This window comes from Macrosteles quadrilineatus, unplaced genomic scaffold (assembly GCF_028750875.1).
Source record: "Macrosteles quadrilineatus isolate MER2022 unplaced genomic scaffold, UCM_ALF_1.0 Scaffold_1__1_contigs__length_201487025, whole genome shotgun sequence".
NCBI lineage: Eukaryota > Metazoa > Arthropoda > Insecta > Hemiptera > Cicadellidae > Macrosteles > Macrosteles quadrilineatus.
The window spans coordinates 39,032,991-39,049,960 of record NW_026542594.1 but is presented as its reverse complement, the minus strand read 5'-3'; the positions used below and the strand labels follow the sequence as shown (position 1 = coordinate 39,049,960).

Below are 16,970 nucleotides of genomic sequence, written 5' to 3'. Positions count from 1 at the left end.
TAATTTGAGGCATGATCCAGGGCCACGTTTACCTCCGCGCTACACTTACTGCTAGTGGAGCCACGATGCATCTGAGGACGCTGCAGATTGTAGTTCGTACTCTGCTGCTAGTGGAGCCACCAACTGTCGCGTGTAGCGCGCTACAATTTGCAGCGCGACAATTTACGGCAAGTGGAGCCGCAGCCTTAGGCTGGGGCTCCACTTGCCGTAAATCGTCGCGCTGCAAATTGTAGCGCGCTACACGCGACAGTTGGTGGCTCCACTAGCAGCAGAGTACGAACTACAATCTGCAGCGAAAGGCTGGGGCTCCACTTGCCGTAAATCGTCGCGCTGCAAATTGTAGCGCGCTACACGCGACAGTTGGTGGCTCCACTAGCAGCAGAGTACGAACTACAATCTGCAGCGTCCTCGCATGCACCGTGGCTCCACTAGCAGTTTAGTGTAGCGCGGAGGTAAATTTGACCCTGGATCATGCCGCAAATTAACATTCGTAGTCTTGTTGTTATCAGTGTACTTTTATCAAGACGACGCCGATCACAGCATCCGAAAATGTTGGATCCATCCAATTTTAAGCAATAGAAAGTCCGAAGGGATGTTCTACACATTGCATACTAAACTACAAAAGTATTCAGACAGTATCAACACGTTTGAAGAAGAAGAATACCAAACTAAGAGAAGCAATTGGAGTAGGGGAACGGCTTTCAGTGACATTAATGCAATTTTAGTGTACTGAATTTTAACTAATAATTTTATACAGTGAACCCTCGCTTCATCAATCCTGGGTGTGTCGAATTACCTACTCTTACTTTAATGGTCATTTTATCTTTATTTCTATTCTATTTCCATTTTTTATTGCACTCATTTACCCTCAGAAGTAATATGTCTAACCAAAGTAGGCCTACGCTGAATATCAATGAGTTTCTTGAGTTTTTGTTGTACATATTAATAATAATCTAAAACAACCATTAGGAACTTTTCATTATAGGGCTAATCATAACAATTTTACGACTGCTGCATTTAAAAACAAATTGAATGTGTTTACGTATTTGCTTCTCCAATCACTACTGTATTAATTTATAATATGTATAAAGTAGAAACCCCCTACACAACCTCTATAAAACAAGATCCCCACACTCCCGATATAATAAGTTATAAATTTCTAATATAATAATTTCACAGTCTATAGTTCAGGCTCCATTGATTACAAATCAATCCACAAAAATCAAAAACTAAGGACACTAAAAAGTCGATACTGATTGTAGCGTGTGTCTCGTGCCTGTATGCTGGTCGGTTGTACGTACACTTTGACGCGGCACTACAATCTACAGCTAGTGGAGCCACCTGTTCGCTGCAAAATGTAGCGTGAAAATGGTCCGAGTTCCATTCCCGCGCGACGCTACATTCTACGGCGCGCCGTAAAATGTAGCGCGCTGCAGACTGTCGCTAGTGGAGCCACCTTCGTTTGATCGCTGCCTTCCCATTTCTTCAACTGACCAGCTACAATTTGCAGCGCTGCAATCTACGGCAAGTGGAGCCGCGGCCTTAGAGTGTGTTTTATCTATGGTGTTAGTCACTTCGTAAACATCACTTATCACTAGCCGGTTTGAGACACTGAGCTATAATAATAACTGGAGTAACCACTCTGTGTTTTAAAAACGTACCACTATTTTTGCTGGTTTTGTTTCAGAGTTTCGTTTCGTTAGGTTGGCCGGGTGATCGGGTTGGTGGGACTTGTCAAATTAGAGGCAAAATCAAGATGGCGTCATCCTGTTTTGTTGATGATAGTAAACAAAAATCTGCCAACTCAACATTATGATTGCAATATAAGTTTATTTATTTATTTTGCGAGCAAGAGCAATCCATTTTAACAAGATCATAAACCGATGGTCGTTATTTAATCAAATGCCATAGGGCTATTGGCCTAAACCAATATCTCCAAAGAGGGAAACTTGACTAGCCTATTTTCACCACATAGCTTGAAAAGAGGTAAATAAGTTAGTATTTATTTACTATCAAACAAAAACAGTTTATAATGTTTCAAAATAACTTTAAATACAGAGGTTTTAACGTGCAATAACTTGAATAAGTTTTTGATACAAGTCCTTGAAATAACGGATAACATAACCCCAAATAAATAGTATGGTTATGTTCGAATGAATTGCAATTATTTGACAGCATCCCACCAGCACGATTTTTATTTCAGCTGCAGTTTTTTAATATGGACAAAATGAGAGTTTAAAAATTAGAAATAAAAAAAATAAATAAAAATTTTTAAATTTAAAATTATTTTTTTTAATTATAAAATAAAAATGTTATAACCTAACCTAACTAACCAAACTTGCTGATAATGAAAAAATTGAATGAAGGTTTACTTATCAAAAAAATAGTTCTGTTCATAAAATAAATCTATAAATGCTTCAAATTCAATTTAAAATTTTTTTTATTATAAAATTAAACTGTTATAACCTAACCAAACTAACCAAACTTGCTGATAATGCAAAAATCTTTGATAAAAAGTTAATGCCACCGACAGGTTTCGAACCTGGTACCTTGGGCTTCTCAGCCCAGCACGTTATCCATTAGACCACCGAGGCCGATGGCAACTAGCCGTATCGTTGCAGTAATGGTGGTCCCTCAGCCAATAGAATACTCCGATTTTGACAGTATTAAAAATACTGCAGCTGAAATAAAAATTCAGCATCCCACCAACCGATCACACGGCCAACCTAACACTCGACGTTCTGTACCCACGAGCACCTCCACTTCCACATGCACAGTAGTCCTTGGAACAGTTCCTGGGATAACAGCTATTTGTGTAATAGCTTCACTGTAACTCTGTATTGGTCCTGATTAGATAGTTGTTTCATTCAACAGTTGCAGCAGTTGCAAGCAAACTGTGCATGTGCATTGTGGTTTTGGTTTTGTAAAGGAAAAGGTGTTTATTCTTTACTGTTTATTTACTTTTGACTTGAGCTGCTTGAAAAGGTGTTTTATGATTATGAAAATTAAAGTGCTGTGAGTGTGCTGAAGCTGATTTGTTATTAGGTATTGACAATTAAATGTTTTACGTTCATGAATTATTTATTAAGTTTTAAGTGTTCACTTAACCTATATTTTTCGGATTCCTCAAGAAAGAGGGTTAGGTTGAGTTGTGTTTGTGTGTGAATTTGTTAGATTGCAGTTTTTGTAGTGGTAGGTCTAGGTTTATTTTAAGTAAGTTGGGCCTTTCAGTTGAGTTTAGGTCTAAGTTATTGCCTTTGAAATAGTTAAATTAACAACTTATCTATTTATAAGAGTAGGCCTAAGTTAGGCTCTAAATGTCTAAAAAATTATCAATTCATTTTGATTAGTAAATTTATTATTAAATAGATTAGGAAATTATTCAATGAAATGTTCAATTTTCATATCTGAGTCTTAAACAGCACATATTTTAAGTTTCTGCCTTATTTATCCTCGTGGCCAGGTAGGCTACCGGGTATTGTATTCACAATTTTAATAGGGCCTAAGTTTAACTAATTCAATTGATAAAAATAAAATAAAAAACTAATATAAGTTTGATAATCAGTTTAAGGGTGCATGCACTATAGCTAGCTTTTTCATTCAGAGAGAAAGCATTGTATGCCGTGAGCTGTGACTGCACTTGGGAGACCATCATCCGAGGGAAACCTTTGATGATGTACACGAGCTGCCTGGTGGCAAAGTGCGGTGCACGGCTTCAAAGTTTGAAACGATAGATAAGAATGTATGCCTATGTTACGCATAGCTGAGTTTTCAAATTAGGTGGTAGAGCCTAGTTTATGCATGTATTCTTTATTTTAGTTGATTGTTCTTAATGCTTAAGAAATTTATGTATATGTGAAATTCCTCTATCTTGTTTACAGAAGGATATGGAGAATCCTGGTGGGAATGCCTTATGACTGTTCGTTAATTGTTTGCCTAGACCTGCAACTTTTTACTAGGAAGATATGTCACTCAAAACAAATTTCTAAGAATATATTACGATTAAATAATTTCTTCGGAAAAGCATTTGAGATTAAAGAGGTGCTCTTCTGTCGTAGAGGTGATAACGACCACATAAGGTAGTGTTATGTTGTAGGCTAGGTTATTTTTTACATAAACAATAATCTAACCTAACGTTAATTTATTTACCTACCTTGTTACCTGGCTACTCCCACCCTTTACCCGATCTTGTATTTTGTAATTTTTTTGGATGTTATACTAAATAACTTCTTGATCAGCTTTGTACGTGTTATTAAATTTATGGAAAGTAAATAAAAGTTACGTTTAATAACACTTAAAACATATATTTACCCTTATAATGATAACTCACAAGATGGTAAATATACATAAAAGATGGATCGGCACTTACCGTACCATCTTTTATGTACAGTATATCTACCGTCTTGTGAGTTAACAGTATAAGTGTAAATATAGCCTATGTTATAAGTGTTATTAGATGTATCTTTTATTTACTTTCCGTTTTTATACCCTTCCCTCACCCCAATATTACTTTTTCTGACACTCTTTTATCCCTACATGTCTCTTTTATCTTTTACTTAGAAATATGCTTAAAAGTGACATAGACAATAGACAAATTTCTTTATTATTATTTCCTTCAAGAAATACAATAGGCCCTAGCGACCTGATTGTTTATATCTCCAATTAGTGAGGCAGACCTATTTTGAGTGCTTTGTTTGCATGGTTTTCCTTAGGCTAAGTTGTATATATTGACGATGCCCACTGCATTTGTACAATGCCTAAAAGAAAAGAAAACCCCATTTTATTACCTCTTGCTTCACAAATATTTTCTGGTCTTCTATCTTTATAAAAAAATAATTTTATATGTTTCAAAGAAAAAAATTGCAAAGGATAAAGTCTAGGTAAACAATTACTGACTGTTCTTAATGCTTAAGAAAGAATTTGTTTGTAAAATTTCTCTTGTTCACAGAAAAAGGCTGCGGAAAATCATGACCAAATCCTGATACGCTGTGACCGCCCTCCCCAGCCATCTTAGAGGGAGGGGGGAGGTGTGTTTAGTGGGTAGTCTGTTTCTGTTAGTCCCACACTACCCTTGCAGGAGCAAGGGTGTGCGTAAATGCATTCACACCTTCCTACCAAAAAAAAAAAAAAATGTATAGGACCTATATATTTAATTAAAATATTTATTACTAGTCACAGTTAATTCAATTGTGGATTGTAAAGAGTGACGATAAATTAATAATTTAACTACCTTAATTAATGGGAGTAACAATTAATTATTAAAATAGGCCTACTCTTCAAGAAAACCTCCCCCCGCCAACCAAGCAAAACCCTGCCGACTAAGCGAATTTCCATTTGTCTAGATTGATTTTCAATCAAATCTATAACATTAGGTTTGAGTACTTAGGTTTGATGCTACAAGGAAACTAATAAAGTGTGTTTTTTAGTAAAATATTAATAGTGTGGTGCCACTACACTTAGCTTAGTATAAAATAAAAAAGAAATTGCCAAGTTTGATTAAAATATGTCCATAAACAAGCAAACAACAGTTTAAAATATTCTCCATAAGAATCACATGGGAATATGAAGTTTACAATTTTTTGAATGATATCCGTTACCATTAACCGTACAAAAAAACTTTGATATATGTAGGCTACTAAGTAAATTATTTATTTTTTTAAGCTCTTTAAAAGGGTCTAGAGAGAAATTGGGAATTTTTTATTTTGTGGGTCAAAAATCAGAAAAACTTTTATCCCATAAAAGCCCGTTCCCATGATCCGATCATGCTGGTTAGTAAACTCATTTAAGTTTATCCCACCTTTACAACTTCAAACCGAAATGTCATCAAAATTGGTGTTTTTGGCCTCTGGGGACATCAAAATGAAAAAGGAAATCGGTCCCGGGTCTAGGTCTTACCGTGCCACCTACATAGCTAACTTACTCCCCTATTGGGAAATTCGCCTAAAACACTGTGATGTAAACATAATTTCTAGCATAAAAAATTTTACATATTCATAGATCTATTTACTATTTTTATTTTCCCCAATAAAAATAACCATTTTCGTAGTTACATTGTCCAAGTTGAATTTATTATTTAATCACGTAGGCGTAGACGTACTTCAAATTGGTACAGCTGCTGCTGTCGCTGTCAACTGTAACCACAACTTAAATTCATGGAATAATAACAGTTACAGCGGATAGCTGTGAGAAGCTAATACACATAGGAAGTAACAGTTACCTCGGAAAGTGTTCCAAGAGCTCTGTGGAGGCGGAGGTGCTCGTGGGTACAGAACGTCGAGTCCAACCTAACAACACGAAACACCAAAAACAAACCAGCCAAAACAGTGGCACGTTTTTCTCTAACGTTTAACCAGAGAGTAGTGACTCCAGTTATAATCTATATCTCAATGGTTTGAGACCGTCGTGAAGTAAGCGGCTCTTTTCATCGGTGCTTTTTCGGATTGTAATAGATATGGGTTGGTACGCCTACGGGCACCACAAACGTGTTTTGCAGGGATGACGGAAATGCAATTCAATGACAATACGGTGCGAAATGATGTTTTTACATTTATATAATGTCAATTATACCTCGATAAAACGTGTATACACGTTAAAACTAATTAATTGGCGTATTTTAAAATGCATATTTGAGACCGTACTGTACATTATACGTAGCTATATGGCTTAACATAACGCGATCAATTAAAACTCCGAACATAAAAAAGTGCATAATCTTTTTCCTAAGCCCATCACACCAACTTTGAGCTATTCTAATGGTAATATACAATGTGTAGAATACTCAGTATTAATATGATTGAGGCAGTCCTGTAAATTAAGAAGCTATAAGGCAAAATCTATATGGTTGTTAGAAATTTGCGTCAGGAAAAGTGCAAAATCTTTTTCCTAAGCCCATCACATCAACTTTGAGGTATTCTAATGGTAATATACAATGTGTAGAATAATCAAATGAGTATGATTGAGGCAGTCCCCTAAATTACGCAGTTATATGGCAAAATGTATATGGTTGATAGGAACTTGCATCAGGAAAAAGTGCACAATGTTTACCCTAAGCCCATCACACCAACTTTGAGCTATTCTAATGGTAATATACAATGTGTAGAATACTCAGTATTAATATGATTGAGGCAGTCCAGTAAATTACGAAGCTATAAGGCAAAATCTATATGGTTGATAGGAATTTGCGTCAGGAAAAAGTGCACAATCTTTTTCCTAAAGCCCATCACTTCAACTTTGAGGTATTCTAATGGTAATATACAATGTGTAGAATAATCAGTATGAGTATGATTGAGGCAGTCCCCTAAATTATAAAGTTATATGGCAAAACCTATATAGTTGATAGTAATTTGCGTCAGAAAAAAGTGCACAATCTTTTTCCTAAGCCCATCACATCAACTTTGAGGTATTCTAATGGTAATATACAATGTGTAGAATAATCAGTATAAATATGATTGGGGCAGTCCAGTAAGTTACGAAGCTATAAGGCAAAATGTATATGGTTGATAGGAACTTGCATCGGGAAAAAGTGCACAATGTTGACCCTATACCCATCACATCAAATTATTCTAATTGTAATATACAATGTGTAGAACAATCTGTATAGTATGATTGAGGCAGTCCCCTAAATTACTAAGTTACATGGCAAACAAAATGCATATGGTTGATAGGAACTCGCATGAGGAAAAAGTGCACAATGTTGACCCTAAGCCCATCACATCAAATTTAGGTATTCTAATGGTAATATACAATGTGTAGAATACTCAGTATAAATATGATTAAGGCAGTCCAGTATATTTTTACGAAGCTATAAGGCAAAATCTATATGGTTGATAGGAACTCGCATCAGGAAAAAGTGCACAATCTTTTTCCTAAGTCCATCACATTAACTTTGATGTTTTCTAATGGTTATACAATGTGTAGAATACTCAGTATAAATATGATTGAGGCAGTCCAGTATGTTACGAAGCTATAAGGCAAAATCTATATGGTTGATAGGAAAAAGTGCACAATCTTTTTCCTAAGCCTATCACATCAACTTTGAGGTATTCTAATGGTAATATACAATGTGTAGAATAATCAGTATGAGTGTGATTGAGGCAGTCCCCTAAATTACGAAGTTATATGACAAAATTTATGTGGTTAATAGGAATTTGCGTAAGGAAAAAGTGCACAATATTTTTTCTAAGCCAATCAAATCAACTTCGATGTATTCTAATGGTTATATACAATGTGTAGAATACTCAGTATAAATTTGATTGGGGCAGTCCCCTAAATTACGAAGTTATATGGCAAAATCTATATGGTTGATAGGAATTTGCGTCAGGAAAAAGTGCACAATATTTTTCCTAAGCCCATCACATCAACTTTGAGGTATTCTAATGGTAATATACAATGTGTAGAATAATCAGTATGAGTATGATTGAGGCAGTCCCCTAAATTACGAAGTTATATGTCAAAATCTATATGGTTGATAGAAACTCGCATCAGGAAAAAGTACACAATCTTTTTCCTAAGCCCATCACATCAACTTTGAGGTATTCTAATGGTAATATACAATGTGTAGAATAATCAGTATGAGTATGATTGAGGCAGTCCAGTAAATTACGAAGCTATAAGGCAAAATGTATATGGTTGATAGGAACTTGCATAAGGAAAAAGTGCACAATCTTTTTCCTAAGTCCATCACATCAACTTTGATGTTTTCTAATGGTAATATACAATGTGTAGAATACTCAGTATAAATATGATTGGGGCAGTCCCCTAAATTACGAAGTTATATGCTATGATGTTCAATAGCATTTAAGTTACAATTATTACCAACAGGGTGCAGCACTATTATTTCTTTTACATTTATGACAACAGCTAATTTGCAACCAAAAGGTAAGTGAGCGTAGCGAACGAACTTCAACTTGCAGGCGAGTTAGCATAGCGAACGAGCTAACCTGAAGGCAAGTGAGCGCAGCGAACGAGCTCCAACCTAAAGGTGAGTGAGCGTAGCGAACGAGCTTCAACCCAAAGGTGAGTGAGCGTAGCGAACGAACTTCAACCAGGACGTGATTGAGCCATGCGAACGAGATAATCTTGAAAATTAAGAAGTTAAACAGGGCAAAGCCCGCGGGTTACAGCTAGTAATCCATAAGTATAAAAGAGGATGTTTGTATATATATTTGGCAGTGATAAACTCGGACACCGCTGGACCGATTGCCACGAAACCTGGTACATACGTGTAGAATTTCATGGAATAGGTTTATACACCATCAATTTAGTGATCCGTCCAATCGGCTCCACCCCAGTGGCTCTGGAGTTTCCCATGTTAACCTTATGAGAAATGGAATTAATGAATTTTAACAGCTGTTTCAATTAAACAAGTTGGTTCTGTTCTATGATGTTCAATAGCATTAAAGTTACAATTATTACCAACAGGGAGCAGCACTATTATTTCTTTTACATTTATGACAACAGCTAATTTGCAACCAAAAGGTGAGTGAGCATAGCGAACGAACTTCAACCTGGAGGCGAGTTAGCGTAGTGAACGAGCTAACCCGAAGGCAAGTGAGCGCAGCGAACGAGCTCCCACCTATAGGTGAGTGAGCGTAGCGAACGAGCTCCAACCTAAAGGTGAGTGAGAGTAGCGAACGAACTTCAACCAGGACGTGATTGAGCCGAATAGAAAGACCAAAAATATTGTCTACCCACTAGCATTAATATAAGAGCAATAATAAAGAATCGGTTATCCTTTGTACTATATGCGTTTCATTAGTTGTCGTACGTAATTTAATTTAGTTATAAGCACTTCATATACAATAAGACAATTAAACGTTACGGTACTTAAATTATAAATAGTCAAAGGCAAGACAACGTCTGCCGGCTTCAGCTAGTTATTTTATATTATGATTCATACTCTTTGTATCTAATATTTTTGCAGTATTAAATATGTTTGAACCAGCTGTGTGGAAATGTAAAATCAATTTTTTTTTCGCCTGCTTGTTTACATTTAAAATTTGTGGGTTTGTTCTTTGTTACCATGGATCAACATGGTGAAATTTGGTATGTAGGTATTAATCCATGGTATCTACAAGCGTTTTTCTAATTTTTTTTTTTAATTTTGATTTTTAATCGGGATTGTCCCATAAAAACCCATAAAATAACGGAAAAAACAAATTTTCTCAAAAATGGCACGAACGATTTTGATCAAGGTTTAGTATGTTGTAGCCATTTAAATTCTGAACAAAATGGTACAACTCCCATTTCTGCAAAAATTACGGTTCAAAAGTTATCGTTAATTATGTAATTTTCCCATTAAAAATCCCCATAAAATAAGAGAAAATCGTATTTAAAAAAAACCGGTTTAGATTGAAATTAGTATGTAATGATCCTTATAATTCCAAACAACATTGCAACCCCCCATTGCTGTAAAAATGGTGGTTCAAAAGTTATTGTAACGTATATTATTTTCCCATAAAACACAAATTTAATAACAGAAAAATGGATTTTTGAAAAAAACCCGATTCTGATTTAAATTATTCTGTAATGGTCCTTATAATTCTGATGTAATGGTCCTTATAATTCTAAACAAAATCGTGCATCCCTTCATTCCTGTTAAAATTACTGTTCCAAAGTTAATAAAAGTTTTTTGATTTTACCTATTAAATATCAAAGTTACTCTCATCGCTTACCCATGATAAATATTGTTGACAAGCTAATGGGAGAAAGTATGTGTCAGATTGCTGATACCGTTTATTTAACTAGTGAACCTCTTGTTTTGGTACATCCTGTTGGCTCAATAAGAAAAAAATCATATCATCATTGTAGGGCCAACAGTTTGTCTAAAGTCTATATTGGTCACCTAATGTGATTCACCCTGTGTAGGACGTCATTCATATCCTCTAGTAACGTCGGGGCAGTTCGCTCCTTCTCGCCATTGAATATATATCCTATAAGAAAGACACACGCCATGTTAAAAATTCAGACCAGTTCGACAGGTCAAAACGCTAGTTCTCGCCTTCGACGCGAGGCAGCGCTAATAGTTCTTTCAATGCCTAGTGCCGGGTGCGGCAACGTGCGTGCGTGCGAGAGCCTTGTCACGTGACACCAACCCTGTCACGTGACACCAACCCTTAGGGCCGGTACACACACACCGACTTGGACGCATGTGAGTACGACTGTTCGTGTCGTGCTGACATACGACAAAGTCGTGTTACCTCACGACAGTTGTCGTATCGGTATACGACTCAGCAAACACAACAGCGAACTCTATTGGCTTTAGGACTACTCACTTGTGAGGATGTCGCCGGAGGAAGAGGAACCATGTATAAACAGAATGAATGAGTATGGAAAGTTTAGTCATTGCTATGTAAAAAAACTTGTTTTGAAACACTTTGCAAAAATAAACAAGAATTTATGTAATGCCATTTATGTACATTTCATTATAAATCCTTAATTCGTCTAATTATATGTGTTATCAGTTAAGGTAATGTTAATTTTGGTTATTTTTTGTTGCCCTTTACAAAAAATTACCATTACAATAAGTTATTTTTGTTAATGTACATACAGTAGACTCTCTCTAGTTCGGCCACCTCGGGACCGGACCACCGGCCGGACTACAAAATGGCCGGACTATCCGGCTGTACTGTCAAAATTTAAAATACCCCATTTAATGCATCACCTATGGTTAAAAAGTTGTGTCCCGAAACGCACTAGTGTGTATACACCGACGCGATAGCCATATAACGCCATGTCCCGCTACGTTTCAAAACAGTCGTGAGCCCATACGACACGACTTGCCTGTCGGACCCCCAGTCGGTGTAGGGCGCGACTCGAAATTTGTCGTTCACGACTTTGTACAGGGGCACGACAAAAGTCGGTGTGTGTGTACCGGCCCGGGATTTCGGCTCGGCACTCGGCCGGCAGCCCCCTGCCTCAGCTAGGTGTCCGGTGGTCGAGTCGAGATGCTTCTTCCTTGCCTATAATACATATAGAACCACAGTGTCGGATGTTGAAACGTATGCTCACTGGATGTGTAGGCTATACTGTCATATAAGCATTTTAATTTAATTGCTTTCTATTCCATTTTATTTTTACGAATTTTCGCAGGTTTGCTGTTAATCACACTTTGAAATTTTGATTAAATTAAAACAAGATTTGTCAACTAAAGATTTTGATTTTACTGTTAATTATTGATGTTGGAACCAGTGAATTGAATTTTGTTGAAGCAAATCTGCATTATCACTTCCCATATATGTAGAATCTTTTAGCTCCCACATTTATGGACGTAAGCTGGTTTTACTTTAAAGAAGGCCTCGTCTACATTTATTATTTTAGCATTTGAAATTTGCTCAGTATGCAGGTCTGCTGCAACGGGGTATTTTTTCTTTTTGTGTTATATATTATTTTATATGTTTTATATTACCATTAAAATACATCAAAGTGGATGTGATAGACTTAGGAAAAATATTGTGCACTTTTTCCTGACGCAAATTCCTATCAACCACATAGATTTTGCCATATAACTTCGTAATTTAGGGGACTGCCTCAATCATACTTATACTGATTATTCTACACATTGTATATTACCATTAGAATATCTCAAATTTGATGTGATGGGCTTAGGAAAAATATTGTGCACTTTTTCCTGACGCAAATTCATATTAACCATATAGATTTTGCCATATAACTTCGTAATTTAGGGGACTGCCTCAATCATACTCATACTGATTGTTCTACACATTGTATATTACCATTAGGGTACCTCAGAGTTGATGTGATAGACTTAGGAAAAAGATTGTGCACGTTTTCCTGATGCGTGTTTCTATCAACGATATAGATTTTGCTTTATACCATCGTAATTTACTGGACTGCCTCAATCATATTTATACTGAGTATTCTACACATTGTATATTACCATTAGAATAGCTCAAAGTTGGTGTGATGGTTTTAGGGTCAACATTGTGCACTTTTTTCCCAATGCAAGTTCCTATCAACCATATACATTTTGCCATATAATTTCGTAATTAAAGAGACTGCCTCAATCATACTTATACTGAATTTTCTACACATTGTATATTACCCTTAGAATACCTCAAATTTGGTGTAATGGGCTTAGGGTCAACACTGTGCACTTTTTCCTGACGCAAATTCCTATCAATTATATAGATTTTGCCATATAACTTCGTAATTTAAGGGACTACCCCAATCATATTTATACTGAAATTTCTACATATTGTATATTACCATTAGAATACATCAAAGTCGATGTGATGGACTTAGGAAAAAGATTGTGCACTTTTTCCTGATGCGAGTTACTATCAACCATATAGATTTTGCCTTATAGCTTCGTAATATACTGGACTGCCTCAATCATATTTATACTGAGTATTCTACACATTGTATATTACCATTAGAATACATCAAAGTTGATGTGATGGACTTAGGAAAAAGATTGTGCACTTTTTCCTTATGCAAGTCCCTATCAACCATATACATTTTGCCATATAATTTCGTAATTTAGGGGATTGCCCCAATCATATTCATACTGATTATTCTACACATTGTATATTACCATTAGAATACCTCAAAGTTGATGTGATGGGCTTAGGAAAAAGATTGTGCACTTTTTCCTTATGCAAATTCCTATTAACCATATAGATTTTGCCATATAACTTCGTAATTTAGGGGACTGCCCCAATCATATTTATACTGAGTATTCTACACATTGTATATCACCATTAGAATACCTCAAAGTTGATGTGATGGGCTTAGGAAAAATATTGTGCACTTTTCCTGACGCAAATTCCTAAAAACCATATAGATTTTGCCATATAACTTCGTAATTTAGGGGACTGCCTCAATCATACTCATACTGATTGTTCTACACATTGTATATTACCATTAGAATACCTCAGAGTTGTGTGATAGGCTTAGGAAAAAGATTGTGCACTTTTTCCTGATGCGTGTTTCTATCAACGATGTAGATTTTGCCATATAACTTCGTAATTTAGGGGACTACACCAATCATATTTATACTGAGTTTTCTACACATTGTATATTACCATTAGAATACATCAAAGTCGATGTGATGGACTTAGGAAAAAGATTGTGCACTTTTTCCTGATGCGAGTTCCTATCAACCATATCGATTTTGCCTTATAGCTTCGTAATATACTGGACTGCTTCAATCATTTTTATACTGAGTATTCTACACATTGTATATTACCATTAGAATACTTCAAATTTGATGTGATGGGCTTGGGGTCAACATTGTGCACTTTTTCCTGACGCAAATTCCTATCAACCATATAGATTTTGCCATATAACTTCGTAATTTAGGGGACTGCCCCAATCATACTCATACTGATTATTCTACACATTGTATATTACCATTAGAATACATCAAAGTATAGTTCGGCCGCTTAGAAAACGACCTGTGCGCTAATGCTAAACCAATGCTGGAGGAGTTCGCTTTCTAAGCGGCCGAACTATAATCTTTTTCCTTATGCAAGTTCCTATCAACCATATACATTTTGCCCTATAATTTCGTAATTTAGGGGACTGCCTCAATCATACTCATTTGATTATTCTACACATTGTATATTACCATTAGAATACCTCAAAGTTGATGTGATGGGCTCAGGAAAAATATTGTGCACTTTTTCCTGACGCAAATTCCTATCAACCATATAGATTTTGCCACATAACTTCGTAATTTGGGGGACTGCCCCAATCATATTTATACTGATTATTCTACACATTGTATATTACCATTAGAATACCTCAAAGTTGATGTGATGGGCTTAGGAAAGATATTGTGCACTTTTTCCTGACGCAAATTCCTATTAACCATATAGATTTTGCCATATAACTTCGTAATTTAGGGGACTGCCTCAATCATACTCATACTGATTATTCTACACATTGTATATTACCATTAGAATACCTCAAAGTTGATGTGATGGGCTTAGGAAAAAGATTGTGCACTTTTTCCTGACGCAAATTCCTATCAACCATATAGCCTTATTTTCGTAATTTACTGGACTGCCTCAATCATATTTATACTGAGTATTCTACACATTGTATATTACCATTAGAATAGCTCAAAATTGATGTGATGGGCTTAGGAAATAACTTATGCACTTTTTATGTTCGGAGTTTTAATTGATCGCGTTATGTTAAGCCATAGCTACGTATAATGTACAGTACGGTCTCAAATATGCCTTTTAAAATACTCCTATTAATTAGTTTTAACGTGTATACACGTTTTATCAAGGTATAATTGACATTATATAAATGTAAAAACATCATTTCACACCGTATTGTCATTGAATTGCGTTTCCGACATCCCTGCAAAACACGTTTGTGGCGTCCGCAGGCGTACCAACCCATATCTATTACAATCCGAAAAAGTGCCGATGATATAAGAGCCGCTAACTTCACGACGGTCTAGTACCGTTTATTTTTTTTATGTTTATACAGTTTGAGTTTACACAACATTCAACACACTGTTCAACATAACCTAACCTGTAACTTATTATTGGAATAAATTCGAAACAAAAACCGAAACGTATACATATCAATGATAAGTTAAAAGTGAATTATTATTAGTATTTTACAGTTTTATTTGATTAAAATGGATAGTGCAGATAAACTTAGAGATCATGCTCGTTTAGCTGTTGTCGAGTCAAGACTAACAAGTCGAGAAAACATTCTAAAAAACAAAAGAAAATCTTTGCAGGACGTTGTAGACAACGGGAGGCTGATAAAGAATGAAGAAGTAACTATTCTAGCAAACAAGTTAAAAACTAAGTCGTTAGTTCAATTTGAAGATTTAGCATTACTGAAAATAGCATTTGTTCAAAGTTCTCATAATATTGTAGCCTTTCTCAAAGTAAAAGGTGCCCTTCATGGTTTAGTAAGAGAGTTTTCAAGTAAGTTGTCATTACCAGATAAGCCATCACTGATAATTCATGCTCTCTTAAAAATATATATGTGGGTAGGCCTAGCAGAGTTGTTATAGTAATCTCCTTCAAATCTGAAGGCTACACAGGTCCGATTTCCATGCTTGTCAACAAAGATCATGAAAGCCTTGTCTCATCTGGTTTTAGGAGAGCTGACTATGCAGAACTGAGACAATTTCATGTCATGTATATTGTATAGTCCTCGCCACCCTAACTTGAGGCAGCCCAAAGCCGCACGCAGTATATTTAGTGCGCCAGCCCAAGTTAGGGTGGCGAGGACTATAGTCTAATTACATTTGCTTAAAATCTTCTGGATTTGTTTTCAAAGCTCACCATGAACACTTAAGTTAGTGGTGTATCGTAGATTGACTTTTATACATGTCCTAAAATATTGTAGGTAGGAGTGGCAGTTCCTCTCACGATTGATGTGAATCTGTCAACAACTCAGAAAATGCACATATTCTGTATGTACCACCATTATGTAAAGAATGTGCAAATAAAATGTCTGTATAGCCTATCTCAGGAACGCTTGAGAGTCATTAAGGGGGTGAAAAGTGACAAAGTGCTTGTGCAAAAATCTATTGATGGCGTTATTACGAGACACTAGGCACAGGCCCTTGTAGAATTTTAGGCCTACATGTATATTCACATGATATGGGCCATTCTTCAGAAAAGGACAGATTACGGTCACCAAGGAGTAATAAATAAAAATTAAGATAATAAATACATAATTTGTTGTTAAATATGTAGGTAAACTTTTTTTTTATACTTAATGTAAAGAAGAAAACAATCTAAATTAAATTTAATGAACATTTTATGTCCACAGAAGGTGACATATCACTTCTGTGGACAGTCACCCCTCTAGGTTCAGCTTAAGATTAGCTGATTTTACTAACAAATTTGAAATAAGAATTATTAAACCCAATTGCTGTTGGCTATCTAGACATTGAATATTAATAATTTTTTGTTTATTTTACTTTTTCTATTCTATTAAAGGTAAAAAAAACAATGAAACTCGGTCAC

General features: G+C 35.7%; 1 protein-coding gene and 1 long non-coding RNA gene across 3 annotated transcripts in view; both read left to right on the top strand.

The window, feature by feature from the left end:
- Positions 1–2,928: 2,928 nt before the first annotated feature.
- On the top strand, positions 2,929–5,218 carry LOC128982797 (uncharacterized). The gene is made up of 3 exons (XR_008489734.1): positions 2,929–3,045; positions 3,882–4,079; positions 4,949–5,218. It is a non-coding gene; the product is annotated as an uncharacterized LOC128982797 (long non-coding RNA).
- A 10,241-nt stretch (positions 5,219–15,459) lies between these two features.
- The window catches only part of LOC128982791 (importin subunit alpha-4), a 41,198-nt gene continuing 39,687 nt past the window's right edge, over positions 15,460–16,970 (top strand). Inside the window, exons 1-2 of one of the 2 annotated variants that reach the window (XM_054401798.1) lie at positions 15,460–15,763; positions 16,345–16,411. In XM_054401798.1, the coding sequence (XP_054257773.1) occupies positions 15,620–15,763; positions 16,345–16,411 (211 nt within the window). In that variant the 5' untranslated portion in view covers positions 15,460–15,619. Of the gene's footprint in view, positions 15,918–16,344; positions 16,412–16,970 lie in introns of both variants that reach the window. The other variant, XM_054401797.1, reaches the window with a different exon arrangement.